Source organism: Drosophila guanche, unplaced genomic scaffold, assembly GCF_900245975.1.
Source record: "Drosophila guanche unplaced genomic scaffold, DGUA_6, whole genome shotgun sequence".
Lineage (NCBI taxonomy): Eukaryota > Metazoa > Arthropoda > Insecta > Diptera > Drosophilidae > Drosophila > Drosophila guanche.
In genome coordinates, this window is record NW_022995746.1 from 5,831,027 (window position 1) to 5,847,097 (window position 16,071).

The window sequence follows — 16,071 nt, forward strand, 5'->3', positions numbered from 1 at the left end:
AATTTAATTACAAAACATAAGTTGATAATTGTATGCTAAATATGTATGTATATGTTTATGTATGTGTAATTCCATGCCTCGTTATTCTTGCTATCTGAAAATCCCTAACTTTAATTCGATGAAAGCGAAAAAACATTTTGCAATCTGTTTTCTTTTGCCACATTTAGCAATTTTGTTATTATTAGCAATTCTACAATACAATTAGTTAATAGTTTAGTTTTTTAATTTATAACTAAAATACACTTAACATTTATTTAAAAAACGATTCTTCTATATCTTCAATTCGCTAAGGAATTCGGCCACTTCGAGCGCATCCTCGTTGGCCAGTTTGTGCTCTTTGATGGCCGTGTTTAAGCCACGTCCGGCGGTGCCCATGGCCTTTTGCCAGTGCTCCACAGTTTTGTACTTTTCATCGTTGGCACAGTAGACCACCTCGTTGATGTCCTCCTCCAGTTTGTAGCTGCAGACGGCCGGGAAAACCTTTTGCAAATTGGCCATGGCCTCCGTTTTGAGCGTCTCATCGCGACACACCAGATTGAGCATGAACAGACCCTTGGGTCCAATGATTTCCTTGATGTGTAGAAGTACATCGTGGGCTAGAAAGCCTTGCGGTGGACAGCTCATGCCCAGGCTGAGATCTTTGCTGTCCACATCGAATAGGACCGCATCAAAGTGGATGTCTATAAAGAGAATAAACACGTTACAGAGGAACCCAATTAAGGGATATCCACGGATAGCTCTACCTTCATTACGACAGCGCTCCACAAAGGCCAGACCATCGTCTATGACCACATGGAAGCGTTTGTCCTGCTTCAGTTCGAAATATTGCTCGGCCACCTCAAGCATTATGGGATCTATCTCCACAGCCGTTATACGCGAATGACTGCAAATGAGATTTCATTAACTAAATAAACAGAAAGAAGATGTTGTAACCCTACGGTAGAGCGCCATGTAGAAAGCTGCACAGTCCCCCGCCGCCGAGTCCAATGACTAGCACATCCTTTTGTTCATTCTTCTTGGGATTCTGCAGCGTTGTGGCCAGTTGAACGCCCACGGACATGTACAAATGATGCTGACAGGCCAAATAACCAAAGTCAATCTTCTTGCGCTCCTTTTTGCCCTTGATTTTAACTGAAATGAAATGGGAATATAAGAAAATTCCCCAAGCAGCAATTATTCTGCGCCACTTACTTGTTTTCACCAGCGCCTCTGATTGCACAACAAACTGATTGCTGAGAAATATCAGACGGCGCAACGTTTTGCCACCGGCCGCCACTTCCTCGATGCGAAAGTCGCCGGATATCTTGGAGAAGCCACTGATCAGTGTCTCCCGCTTGCCCACATCGCTGCCCAGCGACAGATATGGAATCTGTTCGTTAAGTCCAAATGGAGCCAAACTAGTGACGGTGTCCCCCAGCTCTGCCTTGACCTCGTCGAGGGTATTGTAGACTTGATCGCGATGTAGCGTAACCACCGCAAGACGTTGAAACTTGGCCGATGCCTGCAGCTTCTTGCGTCCCGCTGGGGTGCCAAAGAGCCACTCAACCTCTCTGCCCTGCGGCACAATAAATGCCGCATATTTGCCCAGGCCTCTGGCTGCTGGCTGATCCAAAATGTATATGCTATAGCGTGGAGTGTTCTCCGAGGGTCGATACAGATCCAGCGTCACCTCATCGTGCCCGGCAATGCTGGAGCGGGCCAAGCCATTGCATACAAGGGCGGCCTTTTGCACGGAAGACACGGCGTTGCTTAGCTCAGCAGATTCCGTAAATCTTTGCATTTTATCGTTGCCCAAACCGAATTCCAAAATCTGTAAATAACAAATGGGATTAGTAGTAAATACAGCTTCATTTGGCAACTACTAACGGGCATGGGAAGACTCTTAAATTTGGTGGCAATGACCACAAAAACGGGCAGCTTCATGGCATCATCGGCATTCTTCTCCTTGTTGGCCTGCTCCACGCCCAAACAGTGTACGATGCGCAGCATGCAATTGTGACGGGGCAGAAAGTCCAGCAGAAAATTGAGGATGTGCTCCTGCAGCAAGGATATGCACACATAGCGACCGCCATTCCTAAAATTAAATACATTTTGGTTCATCCTAGGAAGCTTGATGACTCCTGGGCCTACTTACCTCATGGTACGTAAAATCTCCTTGAAATAGTTCTCCACGACAGCTCGAGTTTCGACGGCATCATCCACAAACAGCGCGTCCAATGTGCCCTTGTCCAGTGCCACAGAGAAGCTCTCGTCGGAAAATGTCATGGCTGTGGCATCCATTTGCAGGAATTTCATGTCCGGACGCGTGCGTGCATTCTGTTCCAACATCTTCTTCACAGCCACCGGGGAGATATCAATGTTGGTTATGTATCTGGGGAGGACAATGCTTTTGGGTTAGAATATTCCATAGAGTCTCGGCTTTTTACATACCTGAATCCCGTGTCATACATGTCCACGCTCAGTTTGGAGTTGCCGCATCCCAGCATCAGAATCTTGTCCACCGGCTTAATGTATTTGTGTATCTGATCGCATAGGTCCAGATATTCGCCATACCTAGGAAATTGTATATGCAATTTTGGTTAAAAACACATGTTGCTTTTTGTTGGTCCTAAAGCTCACATTTTACATACCATTCAAAAGCCTTTTCGCCACGCTTCTTGAAGAACTCGTTCCAGTAGTCGGTTTGCGCAAACTCTTCGCGTGTCTTTGGTAGTAAATTCATTGTTAAATAACAATTAAATGAAAGAATATAATAAACAATAAAGCGCGGACTTATCGAAAGCAGACCAGCAGAAATATACCGGTATATACCAAAAAATGTTTTTAAAATACCATATACTGGCTGGGCAAAAAAAGTATGTTCTAGGTGGAAGGTATTTCACGAAAATTCAAATGCCCAATCGTGCAACACGAGCCCTAACGCTGCCATAATTATACACATAAAAGAGCCAGATTGGACAAAAAAATAAATAAAATTGTAAGCCTAAAAAATGTTCACATAATCAATTGAAATTTAACGGCGCATATTCCAAACACAAAATATCGACATTATCATCGTGCAATACATCGCATCCAAGCACCACCATCGTTTTAAGCAACCTGAGAGAGCAGAGCAGTGCTAGCAACTTTGTACAAGGAAAACATAGCTAGATGGAAATATAAGAGACAATTTTCCTAACACATGTTTGTGATTCATAACATACAAATGTATTTATCTAATTCAAAATAATCTGACAAAAAAACATAAAATGGCTAAATATGGAGTCAACATTTCGAACAATTTCATAATATGTATACCAATCAAACCATGGATATCAAAATCCAGCTGTAAACTAGCTGAACTGGCAGCATTGGAGCAGCGACCGCAACGACCAAGTGGGGGCAGAGAGCTCAAAAGCGCCAACGCTGCAATGTAATTTTCAGTTTACTTTGCAGCTCTCGCAGTTGATAATAAATTTTCTCTGGAGCCCGTGGAGCGTTTCTGGAGCTCCATTTTGACCGTGCTCTGCCGTGTTCGTTACAAAATTTGAAAAAAGTGCAAAAGCTCGTATTGAGAATGTTGTTAAATGAAAATTACAGATAAAATTCCAAATTTTCGTTGATAAATTTACAGTTTTTAATAGAAAATACCCCCAAAAAAGAAGCATCTCTCCAAAATTAAGTGTTATGTTGTGTGAAGTGTGGTGTGGCTGCAGCTCTAATCCAGATCCTGTGAATATCCATACATAGCCATTCCGAAAAGCTAATAACAGTTTGGTGAGTCTTCTTCCAATACGCCATACCACCACACTTAGTTCCAATTAGAAACTGTGTAACTGTAACAACCCCTGCCACCCATTCTCAGATAGAACCACGAAAATAGTCCAAAAATGTTCCCAAAAAATTGATTACGCAGTACTACACTTCCCATCAAAGTCTTCTTCAGCCGCCGCCAGTTCGGGTTTCTTTTTCAGTTTTGTGTTGTGTTGGATTTTAGTAGCAAAAATGCGTTGGTTGCTTTTATTAATACAACATACACACACTCACACTTGACCGTTGAGAGAGTGGGAGAGAGAAAGAGTGTCATATAAACCAGCTTTTCAGAGAGAAGGAGCATGCGCAGTGGCTGGCATGAGCGGCAAATGGCCGTGTTGTTTTTATATCCATTACTCTGAATTTACTAAGGTATATGAGTTGAAGTAAGTTTATGTGTTAGCATCCACGATTGGATTCGGTCAAAGCCATTCGTCGTATGTTTGAACATCGATTTGCAATAGCTAGAAAATGTTTGTTTCCGCCCCTAAAACTATGAAAATTAACATTCAATACCACCTGTAGATGTAAGTCACTTGGTACAGGGTATCTCTTTGTCGAATCACTCGACCAAATAGTTCTCGCTGGTTGGTGAGGTTGCGGAGGGGCCTCCTGCAGGTGAATGCTGTTGCCGTTGTAATGTGGATTTGTTGTGGTATGTGCGCGCGGCAAAATCTCCGGCCTGGCATGGCATGGCACCGCGTCCATATTCCCCAACTGAAAACTAACTTTGAAAACCTATAGCATCGCATCCAATGGCCATTGCATTGACGTTGCTTTTAGTTGAGCTCGCTTTTCTCTGTCGTTGCTATTGTCATTCTTGGCTATTTGCGCCTGGGTCGGGCTGTGGGTGACGTCACACACTGGGCCAAGCTATATTTAAAACTCGTTTCGACGCTTTTCAAATGGCCATTGTTTTTGGAATAGTCGCCAGTGCCTAGCCCAAGCCCCATTCAAGCTGAAGGTAAGGCACTAACAAAACATACCGATATAGTGGTCACCAGTTGGCACCCAGACCAGATTCAAGCCAAGCGAAGATCGGGATTCAATTACCTTCTGTATATTTTACCTTGGCCTAGCCCATCTCCCATTTCCAACTGTAAGAGGAGTGCTCTCCGTCCAGGGTCGCCTTTCTATCGCATTCTACTTACTCTTTTATGTTTGCTTTTCCCTCTCGTCTTTTCAATGTTTAAACAGAACGGCGATAAGCCAGTTTAAGGTTGTGTTTGTGTATGTGTGTGGCTGATATGATTTCGATGTCGTCACGTGGGAGTTGCTGTTGGAGTTCTTTGCCGCAATTTTGACAATCCAACTCAACGGCCATAGAGAATGACAGAGAGAGAGAGAGAGAGAGAGGAGAGCTAATTGCATTCTCCTGCTGATAGTGTCGTCAATTAGCTGAACGCTATATATAGAAATGATCTTCGTTCCAGCCGGGAATACAGGGAGCGAGAGAGTTGGAAATGTTCTTCGATTCAGCGGATGGAAAAAGAGAAGTGGATAGAAAGAGTTCCAAGTGATATTCGATTGAACAGTGAATGGAGTAGGAAAAGAGAGAGATAAGCTGAAAGAAGAGATGGAACACAAACGTAGAGAAAGAAAGCTTTGGATAGCATTGCATATCGATCGTTGTTCGTTGAATGAGAATTTACAGTTAGTCTTTGCCCCTTCAAGTACCGTAATAAGTAACTGCATTTACACACATACAATGAACATTCAGTGGTATGGGTAGTTGTGCCCCATATATCTTAATATCTTCATCTATTTGCGCTTCCGTTATTCGCACGGCCCGCCCCAATGTCATGCGATATAAGTAGTACCTACACCTTTGGCGCCCGGCTTGCCACCTATCTTTGGATCTGAGCTTAGTCGACATGCAAATGTGCCATAAAAAGCGCTCCGTCGTCTTGACTTTTCAACTTTAAAATCAGGAAAAGGAAATGCATGGAATGGAGGAAGGGACAGTGTAAGGAGCGCATCGTAACCCCCAGTTGGCGTCCAAAATTCTCTAAAGACACGCCAACGGCTGCTTAGCTTTGGAAAAGGTTACAAATTTGCATAAAATCGAATATTTACATGTGTTTCTGCTATGGGAATATTGTATGTGTGTATGTGTGTGTGCGTAACAGTTCCGATGATGGGGTCAACATCGTAAACCTGCTGCTGGTGGGACCGCAGACCCATAAAATACATTCTCTTATGCAGATTAGTAGATGGCGAGCAAGCTCTCGGAAGGGAAACCCTTTGTGTTTCATTGATATGAAAATACTTTAGATAAGAAAATGCAAGTGATTTAAAAATAAGAGATAGATGGATAAAGTATGGAAATTGTCTAGGAATACTCGTAGTTGAATAAAGCAACTCCCCTTGAGTGTTACGCCCTTGTAAGAGTGTTTCCCATTCGATGTTACAGGCTGTTATCCTCCATTGTTTATGGGATTTATGTTTATGCGGATGCCAGCAAAATTGACTGAATAACAGGAGGGTGGTGAGGTGGCCACTGACTGCGGAGTGATGTCTACATGCATATATCGATATGGAAGCCATCACCTACATACAATACATGACTATGACGACGACTACGACTAAAAGGAAAAGTGGAGCAAATAAGGCAAAAGAATTGTGCTGCCTTGGGTGGGGGTGTGAGAAGGAGTCTAATGGCTAGTGGTTAGGGGCAAAGAGACCCACTCATAAAGTTGGTAAAAGTGACAAACAGAACACATGTTTCCACTCAATACATGCATATGTATAGTACAATATGTACATGTGTAGCTGTGTGTAAAATGTTTTGTGTGTGGAACACCCTTTGCGGAAAACATCATTTATTTCCATCCAATTAAGGCAAAGTCAGGTCTCTCACTAGCACTGTGCAGGCGGCCGCTGCGTGTGTATGTGTGTGTGGGCGCATTTGTTGCTAACAAACGGAAAGAAAGAACAAAAGCTTTTAGTAGAAATGTTATTAGCAAGGGTGACGGCTAAGTGATACCCTAACAGATACAGATCTGGGAAACTGAACAAAATGGTACAGAAATCTATCCACTTCCTTAGGATACTCGTTTAATAGTAAACAATTAAATTTTGTTAATGAAAAATCACATGCGGAAGCGTCAAACCAGAGACCCGGTGTGTGTGGGCTTACCAGAAGTGATTTAAGACACTTTGCCGTTTTACTGTTGCCTGCAGCGACATTTCAAAAGTTTTGTAATAAATTTAGTTACTTTTATATTATTGCAGTCGCCAAGCAGCAGCAGCAGCAGCCAGTGTTGGTGTTGTGTCCGTAGCCGTGTCCGAGTCTAAGCCCGAACCCGCACGTCCGCTATGATGCTGGACGATGACAACTCAGATCTCTTGGTCTGTGCATCCGAAATGATGAAAGGTACGTGCAAAATAAAACATGCTTCGAGTCTCTAGAGATGCTAATAGACCCCTCTTTCAGACCGTTTGTATTTTGTGGCGTTCAAGAAGAACATTAAGCCCAAGAATACCGTCAACACGCATTACTTTAGCATCGATGAGGAATACATCTATGAGAACTTCTACAGCGACTTTGGCCCGCTGAATATCTGCATGCTGTATCGATACTGCATGAAGCTCAACACAAAGCTGAGTGCTAAGTGCCATGCCAACCGAAAGATTGTCCACTACACCTCCATGAACCCGGCCAAGCGGCTCAATGCGGCGTATCTGATCGGTTCGTATGCCGTAAGTATGGCAAAAGGTCAAACCACACGGTCCAAAAATTAACTGAGAATTTCGTGTTATAGATAATCTACCTGAATAAGACACCACTGGAGGCATATAGACCTCTGGTGTCTGGCGAAATACCCGCCTATACGCGCTTCTGCGATGCCAGCTATGGTCCCAGCAGTTTTAAGATCTCTCTGCTGGATTGCCTGAATGCCGTGCACAAGGGCCTGCAGGCGGGCTTCTTCAATTTCGATGACTTTGATGCCGAGGAGTATGAGTACTTTGAGCGCGTCGAAAACGGCGACTTCAATTGGATTGTGCCACAGAAGTTTATTGCCTTTTGTGGTCCACATCAGAAGAGCAAAACGTTGCCCAATGGATATCCGTGCCATGCACCCGAGCGTTATTTTTCGTACTTTCGGGATAATCATGTGACGACTGTCATTCGGTTGAATGCAAAGGTCTACCATGCCTCGTCGTTTGAGAATGCCGGCTTCGATCACAAGGATTTGTTTTTCATCGATGGCAGCACACCGAGCGATGCCATCATGAAGAAGTTCCTCTCCATCTGTGAGACGACAAAGGGTGCCATTGCCGTGCACTGCAAGGCGGGACTGGGTCGCACGGGCAGCCTCATTGGCGCGTATATGATGAAGCATTATGGCTTCAGCGCCTTGGAAGCCATTGCCTGGCTAAGGCTGTGCCGGCCAGGCTCCGTGATAGGACATCAGCAGCAGTGGATGGAGGAGTAAGTATAGATTTAGATAGCACCCCGCCGAGTCCCACTAATCCGCATGTATTTTGTATTTACAGCAAACAAAGTTGGCTGTGGTCAGAGGGTGAACGTATGCGACGTCGCAGCGGCATTCCCATGCTGCGGCACACTTATGGCATCTACAGCCTGGAGCTGAAGACCAAACTGACGGAGGCCTCGGCCGCCTCGAATCCCCTCGAGCAGGTGGATCTGCTGATGAACCGAGTCAAGAGAATTTCACAGCGCGTGGACACAATGCATCTGCATGATCAGGACACCGCACTGGACTCGGCTACCGATCAGACGGACGAGGAGATCTCCGAGCAGCGACGACTCGAGCGTAACGAACGAGCGCTGTATCGCTGCAGCACGGATGATCCCAATTGCAATGGCAGCGACAACGACACAGACACGGCCAGTGCACCGGCTGAGGCCCCACCACTCGCCTCCACCTACACAATGTCCACGCGTCGGCGCAAGTCCCCGTCGGCGTCCAACAAGCCCACAGTTATAGCCAACTCGCTGAGGCGTCTGGTCAATCCGGTGGCCGTCAATCGTAATGTTCACAACGTTACCCCACAGGCGACAACTCCGGGGGTTGTCTATCCCACAGCGGAGGCGGCCAGCTGCACCGAGAAGAAGCTGCGTAAGCAGCCAACTGGCAATGTATTTGAAGCGGCACGCCACACCATAGCCTCGACGGTGCGCATGACGCAGACGGCGCTGGAGAAGAAGCAGGCACAGACGCAGGGCGACAAACTGAATCAGATCAAGGCGCTGCGGCGGCACCATTCGCGCTCCGTAAATGTCAACAGCAACAGGTGAGAAACGGAACCCCCTGGAAGATCCCTAGAGACTGACAGTCGTTCTGCTTTCAGCGAGCCGGACTCGAACCTGAGACATACTCGCGCACGTTCTCAGCCCTTCCGGAACAACAACAACGGTGGGTCGACGACGATAACAACCTCGAGGTGTGCAACACAGACAACAACCTGCCTGCTGCAGGGTACAATGCCGGCAGTGTCTTCGGCAGCGGCAGCCGTTGCCTTGGCCAATAATCTGAACAATAACAACAACAACAATAGTACCATAACCCACAGCAGTACTCTAAGTCCATCTCTGAGTAATCAGATTTATAATCAGAACAAAAACAACAACAACAACAATGATGGCACCACTAACAATCTCCTGCCCGGCAGTCGCACCCGCAGCCTGGCTATCTACAGCAAGAGGTAAGTGGTGGACCCAACCCCCCACCCCGCCATTGATCGAACTCGAATTCGAAACTTTCTCCCACTCGAAATGTACCCAATAGATGCCTCTTTTTTTGTTGTTCGTTGGATTCGATTTGTTGCGCTCCCGATTCGGCTTTAACCATTTTTTCTCGCCCTAATTCGTTTTCCTTTTCCCCATTCCTTGAGTTGTATATAGAGTGTATATCTCCATTAATTTTCGAAACCCCTTCCTGCTCCGTAATATAATTTGCACCAAATTTAACCAAACACTAACCAATCAGGAACTATCGATAATTATCCTTTACTAAATTAAGCTACCAATATGGCGTATGTACAGCCACATAAGCTATTGATAATCGTTATATATCGTTTGTCGATTACAAAATGTAACGGCGTATGTACAGCCAGGAATAATCGTTGATCACTGATCCATTATCGTTGATCGATTACTAAATTTAGCCACTAACTTTAGTTTAGAGTAGAGAGAAACAACATTTTGTATTTGGCATTGCCTGCAGTTTGTTTTAAAAATTCCGTCTTGTGCATGCCCAAAATTTACAAGCAAAAAATAATTTATTTGCGCATAAAAAATAAACTATCAAAAAACCTATCGAAATTGTATGTAAAGCTTCTTGCGATTATTATTTTTGTTTTTGTTTGTTTTTCTATTGTTTATGGCTTGTGTTTTTTTTTTTTGTAGCATTTCCCCCGCTCCATATCCCCTCCACCCGGTATCTATAGTCTGTATCTCTTTATCTGTATCTTTATCTCTTGTGCCGCCACACGCCACTCGTTCCATTCTATGCTCTACTACCAGAATGGAATTAAAGCACCTGCGCAAGGCGGAACAGCAGGAACAGCCGGTGTCCAACAGCAGCATCAAGCCACCGCCATATGCCACCATCAACGAGAGCAAAATCCCTGTGGTGATGATGAGCGTAGGTGCTGCCGGTGCCGGTGCAGGTGCAGCTGGCAGTTCGGCCACCATTCCGCCCACGCGTGGCAGTGCCGCACGCACCTCGCATCACCACATGACGCTGCGGGGTCGCTCGCGTATACGCTATCAGCGACCTGCGGCAGGGGAGCCAGCGCCGGCGGCTGCCCAAACGCAGCCCTGTACGGTGGCAACGGCGCGTTATTATCGCGATGTGTCCGCCATACCCACCGCCATGTCATCGCTGGTTGCTCTGGGTACTAATAGTTCTTCCAATTCTGCTTCCACTTGTACAAATTCTACTGCTGGTTCGGGTTGCTATAATATAGCCACAAGATCCGCATCCGCCACGCTCGATCTGAACTCGAATCCATTGCCCGCGGCCACAACACAAGGGACTGGTACTGCGGCTGGGGCCAAGTCCAAACTATCGAACAACAACACGAACAACAACCTCAACAACAACTGCAATTTGAGTAATGCCCATTCTTCTGTTTCTCCTCCACCCAACCATAACAACCACAACCACCTACCAACATCCTCTCCAGACACAGGCCGTCTTAGTGGGCGTGGCAGTGCCGAACTGGAGGCAATCATCGAGCAAGTGGGCGCGAGACGGAACAAGCGATCCCTGAGCTCTACGCGCCTGGACAAGGACAAGTGCGACGAGTACAACACGAAGTTGCTGCGAAAGACGAGCATTGTAGCAGCGGCGGCAGCAGCAGCAGCAGCAACCGCAACCACTCCTGCCAACAACAATCACAGCCATAGTGGAGGCAGCAGCAAGTACAGCAGCAACAGTGGCACACCCACAACACCCAGTACGGGAGGCAGCTTCAAGCTATCGCGTCGTGTGTTTGGTGAATCGGGTTCCTCGGCATCCACATCGGCCTCCAACTCGGGCATACCCACGCCTACAGCACCGCCAACATCCACGCAGTGGCAGCAACACCATGTGGTCCCTCCACGTGTTGGCAGTCGCCTGTCCAGCGATCGGGAGCGAGAGCGTCAACAGCAGGAGCAGCAGCAAGCGCTGAAGCTGCGCAAGAAGATCAGCTACTGAGCAGAGTCCCTGTGCCTTCTGGTTGTCTTTTGTTTCACACCCAAACATACATAAACCTTTTGTTAAATAGTGAGAAATTAAACCTCTAATTAGAAAGAGATTGCAAGTGCCACTTGAATCATCTTTTGCCTTAGCAATTCTTGTACAAAAGTTAACGAATCATTAAATTCAATTTGAACCTCTTGATGTTTTATCACAAAACCAAAACGAAACCCTTTTTGGATTGTATTAACGAACGAAATTTATGTGCATTATTCAGACTCATTTAGAGTGTAAATAGGATACAAGTTTATTTAGTTGTAAGCCAACAAACACCCCCTATATACATAGCCATAATAAAAATGTTAATAATATACAAGTACTTTGGGTTGGTCTAGATGGCATATAAAAGGATGGATAATCTTACCATATATCTTACCATTGAAAGGTACGATTTTTGAATGGAAATTATAACAAAATTCGTAGCAAAATAACAGTTCCTCTTAATAAGGAACTAGACAAGCATATCCTTAAAATAACCAATCATATGGCCATAGATCTTGTCCTCTACTTCCAGAAAAACTTGATCAAAATCAACGTCTAGCACAACTTTAACAATTACTTGATTGTTAGTCGATGGAACTGTAGAGATATCGGGTGTAATGTTCAGCGCGCTCAGCAAGTCCATCAGCTGGTCCTTTTCATTTTCGTAGTCCTCGGAATTGATGACATCAAAGGCGGCCTTCTTCAGATGTGGAAAGAAGTTCTTGTAGTAGTTGTGTGCATCGCACAGTTTGCGTCCAGTGAATTCCGCATTGCCCGATTCGGTGAGCTCACGGTAGGTGGTGAACAGCAGACGACGTTCGGCCTCAATATCGTTGATGGCATCGGCGGGAGCTGCACTCACGTCCGTGGGCTTGGTGCTGACCACCTGCATGTTGCCAAACATGTTCGAATCGGCTGAGATAACCGACAGCATCTCGATGGCCGCACGCTGGCGGGCATCCTTTTTTTTGTCCGACTTGCCGTAACGCTTGATTGAGGCCACTGTGCAGCAGGCCACGAATTCGGGTGCATCTGGGGTGCCGCTCTGCTGCACAATCTCGATGAAGGGCAGTGGCGACTCATGGCGAACGCAGTAGTCACGCAGCTCCTTCACCATATCGCGATTTAGGTTCTTTAGCTCATCGTACCAATCCGAACCGTTGTCAACGCCATTTCCATCGGTGTCCATATGCTCGCTCAGTCCCGGTATTGTGCGCAGTTTCTTCAGCATATTCGCGGCTGCCAAATGTTTGGAGTCGCGCTTTGAGCGACCTGATGTATAGAGAAATGCGTATGAAGTATGGTAAAATATAAATGTATGATATATTTACAGTATGTAGAGTATAAATTGAGTTCACTTACCATTTCCATAGGCTTCGATTTCCATTAGAATGATTTTGCAAATGTATCCTCCGTCTTCTCCGTCAATGTAATCGTACTTCGGCACCGGAGTCTTGCTTTTGGCGCAGAATTCTTGCAAGCTTGAAACGGCAGACTTTTTCTCCATTTGTTTATATAAATGATTTTCCGCTGACAAATCAAAAACAAAATTCAAGTCTTTAGAGATGGTCGATGCTCGATAGCTGGTTATCGGTTATACTTTAAAATACTTCATAAATATTTCATGAAATCATAAGCTAATATTAGATGGTAACATTTAATTAGTTGTAGCCTTCGAATGGTTATTTTAAAGCCACTGCGCAATGAATTAATAAACATGCGATTTAATATGCATACACGTCAGCGAATGCTACCAGCAGTTGGCAGCCCTTGCATTGTATTAACAAGTGTTGCTGCCAGAGATGAGCAAAAGTAACATCGCCAAGTCTCTGGAAGTTTATTTTAATATTCCTAAAAAGTGCAGTTAAGGTACAAGACTTCAAAATAATTGTCATTTTATTAACCCTAGTAAGCGTACGGTCAGTAATTGTTAAATAGCATTACTTAACCTGCTGTTTATGATATTTCGCAGCAAGTGAAAACTGTGACTTTAAAAATACTTGTGACAAGTAGCAGCCGAGTGCACTGCCGTCATCTCCAATTTCAGGTCAGAATCAGAAACGAAGGCGAAAATTCCGACTCTCAGAGGGCACAAACGGACGGACGTTTATAACTTCGTTTCATAATCAATAATTTCTCTTGCTGAAAGCAAGCACAACACACAAAACGAATCGCAAACACATATCGTTTTTCGTTAGTTAAAGTACAAAATTCCAAACTATTTTCGGTAGCAAAACGAAGAGGAGCTAAATCAAATGTAAAAGTTTGTCAAAACATACAAACGACTATTGTTCGTGTGTGTTTGCGCGAAGCGGAGCCCCGAGATTGAGAGGAATAGGAAGTGAACAAAACTTAGGGTCCAGCAGCGACTGCAAAACAAAAAACGAAACAACGGAGTCACAAGATCAACACAACCAGTAGAAAGTGTGTTCAGCAGCGTTGGGGGTCACAATAATGGACGACACTGCCGCCTCACCCGCAGCGGCCACAGCCGCTGGCTGTGATGCTGCCCGTGACAAGACAACAAACGCTGGCGTCGCAGTCGCGGCAGCAGCCAGCAGCACCAGTGTGAGGCTTCTAATTAAGTCATCCAATCAACAATATGACGACATGAATGTCGACAGTGACCTCTCCTGGACGGTTCAGCGACTGAAGAAGCAGCTGTCCCTGGTGTATCCTGGCAAACCGGTAAGCTAATAATTTATGTACTTCGTGCTATTGTGTCATTGTTATCGTAGTTTACGTCAGCTGTTTCGTGCGGCAATCTTATCGTGTTTTGTTTTTTTCGGTTGGTTCATTCAAATCAAGTCTGTGCAATTTGCGTCTTAGTTTCGTACACGCCAAGTACACGTCAGTACATCCAGCGGCGGCAGGGCATGCCGTGCATCAAGCTGCAATTTATTGCAATTGTCATGCCTCTTGCGTCATGCAGCAGCAGCAGCGTGTAATGTGTGTTCCCCTTTCTACCTTCAGGACATCAACGATCAAAAGCTCATTTACTCCGGCAAACTGCTGGACGATGCCCAGAAGCTGTCGGAGGTTATTCGCAGCTACAAGGATGTCTACCAGCAGCATCACATCTTTCACTTGGTCTGTGCCAGCAAGCACTTTCCGAAGCCACCGGCCATGCCCACGGTTGTGCCCAAGAGTGCCACAGCTCCACGGCAGGAGGCCAATGCCAATGAGCTGCGTCAGCGTCATGCCACAAATCAACAGCAGCAGCAGCAGCCGCCACTGGAACTGCCACAACAGCAGGCCAACAGCGTGGACAGTGATGAGAATCTTGCCATAAGAACATGGTACGCTCTCTGGCTGCGGCAGCAACAGACGGCCATACACACCGATCCGCATGTGGCCTACCAGCAGCAGGCGCTGCTATACAATGCCTGGATGAGTCAGGTCTATGACAGATATCTGCAGGATCTAATGCGTGGGTGAGTCTGCTTTTTTTCTGGCATCTCTGAGGCAGTTTTAAACAATTTTCGTTCTCCCCTCTTAGTGCCGAGTCCCCGCCTGGCAATCGAGTACCTCTGCTGCCGAATATGCTGCCACAATGGGAGCTGGACGCCAGGCAGCGGGTTGCTGGCGCAGCTGCAGTTGCAGTTGGCGTTCAACTGAATCAGGCGCAACCTGTCGCACAGCCTGCGGCAGCGGCTGTGCCACCAGTACCTAACAGACCAAACTTTCCCCTCATTCAGGAGGAGCCCGAGAATCGAGACTGGCTCGACAGCTTCTTCAGCTTTACGCGCCTGGCCCTTTTCGTGACTGTCTTGTACTTCAATTCGTCGCCGCTGCGTTGCCTGCTGGTGATGCTCATAGCTGGTGTGATTTACCTGTGAGTGCCACAAAATCTTTGATGCCTGTTAAAAGTATGCTAAAGTCTTGTTTCTTTCTGTTAGCTATCATATTGGTGTGCTGCGACGTCGTCGGGAGCGTAACAATAACAACATCAATCGCAACAATAATGCTGGCAATGCTGCTGCTGCCTTTGCTGCAGTGCAGCAGATTCAACGCATGATGGATGCCGTGGAGCGTGAGAATAACGATCCGCAGGCTGCAGTCGAGCCGGCAGTGGGTGCGGGACAGGATGCACCCGGTGCAGCCGTCGCTGATGCTGCTCCAGCTCCAGCTGCTGCTGCTGCTGCTCCTGCTGCTGCTGCTGTTCCAGCCACTGCCGCTGGACCCGAACAAGCGGCCGCTGTTTCAGCTGAAGCCGCTGCCGTGGAACCACCAAATGCCAATAACTCTGTGATTTCCGTTGTGCGCACCTTTGTCATTACGTTCTTCACCTCGCTGCTGCCCGAGGCACCGGCGCTGTAGAGGATATTCTTCTATCAACTTCTACTGTCTACTATAACCATTCGCGGGCGCAGCCGCTTTCAGCCTAAACCCCACCCACACCCACACCCACACACCTCTTACCACTCATAATCAAAAATGTTATAACTTCTTCCTTTAAGCTCTTGTCTACCCCGCATCAAAGTGGGTAGCCCAAAGGCACTTTGTTTTTTCTAGCTGTAAGGATTTAGTATAATTTATTAAATTTCTGTGCGTGTAGCCTCCCCTTAGACATTAGCTAATT

At 46.1% G+C, this 16,071-nt stretch overlaps 4 protein-coding genes across 6 annotated transcripts; 2 read left to right on the forward strand and 2 right to left on the reverse strand.

Moving 5' to 3' along the window:
- Nucleotides 1-10: 10 nt before the first annotated feature.
- LOC117582562 (eEF1A lysine and N-terminal methyltransferase homolog) lies at nt 11-2,788 on the reverse strand. 2 transcript variants are annotated; one of them, XM_034270396.1, is made up of 8 exons: nt 2,631-2,788; nt 2,431-2,553; nt 2,135-2,371; nt 1,867-2,074; nt 1,192-1,810; nt 939-1,131; nt 744-883; nt 11-680 (listed from the first exon to the last, which is right to left on the reverse strand). In XM_034270396.1, exons 1-8 carry the CDS (start codon nt 2,720-2,722, stop codon nt 271-273), a joined length of 2,022 nt encoding a protein of 673 aa, XP_034126287.1. In that variant the 5' UTR covers nt 2,723-2,788; the 3' UTR covers nt 11-270. The 2 variants fall into 2 exon arrangements, with proteins under 2 accessions (XP_034126287.1, XP_034126288.1); XM_034270397.1 differs by having other exon boundaries at nt 2,135-2,367; nt 2,427-2,553.
- A 632-nt stretch (nt 2,789-3,420) lies between these two features.
- On the forward strand, nt 3,421-11,565 carry LOC117582561 (dual specificity protein phosphatase CDC14B). 2 transcript variants are annotated; one of them, XM_034270394.1, is made up of 7 exons: nt 3,421-3,756; nt 7,027-7,168; nt 7,229-7,494; nt 7,557-8,227; nt 8,293-9,054; nt 9,112-9,465; nt 10,286-11,565. In XM_034270394.1, exons 2-7 carry the CDS (start codon nt 7,111-7,113, stop codon nt 11,463-11,465), a joined length of 3,291 nt encoding a protein of 1,096 aa, XP_034126285.1. In that variant the 5' UTR covers nt 3,421-3,756; nt 7,027-7,110; the 3' UTR covers nt 11,466-11,565. The 2 variants fall into 2 exon arrangements, with proteins under 2 accessions (XP_034126285.1, XP_034126286.1); XM_034270395.1 differs by having other exon boundaries at nt 3,432-3,756; nt 10,951-11,098.
- A 141-nt stretch (nt 11,566-11,706) lies between these two features.
- On the reverse strand, nt 11,707-13,051 carry LOC117582563. Its single transcript, XM_034270398.1, has 2 exons — nt 12,852-13,051; nt 11,707-12,761 (listed from the first exon to the last, which is right to left on the reverse strand). The coding sequence occupies exons 1-2, from the start codon at nt 12,994-12,996 to the stop codon at nt 11,959-11,961; spliced, it is 948 nt and encodes a 315-aa protein (XP_034126289.1). The 5' UTR covers nt 12,997-13,051; the 3' UTR covers nt 11,707-11,958.
- Nucleotides 13,052-13,531: 480 nt separating this feature from the next.
- LOC117581816 (homocysteine-responsive endoplasmic reticulum-resident ubiquitin-like domain member 2 protein) lies at nt 13,532-16,064 on the forward strand. Its single transcript, XM_034269260.1, has 4 exons — nt 13,532-14,177; nt 14,463-14,923; nt 14,989-15,324; nt 15,389-16,064. Exons 1-4 carry the CDS (start codon nt 13,944-13,946, stop codon nt 15,807-15,809), a joined length of 1,452 nt encoding a protein of 483 aa, XP_034125151.1. The 5' UTR covers nt 13,532-13,943; the 3' UTR covers nt 15,810-16,064.
- The last annotated feature ends 7 nt before the right edge of the window (nt 16,065-16,071 follow it).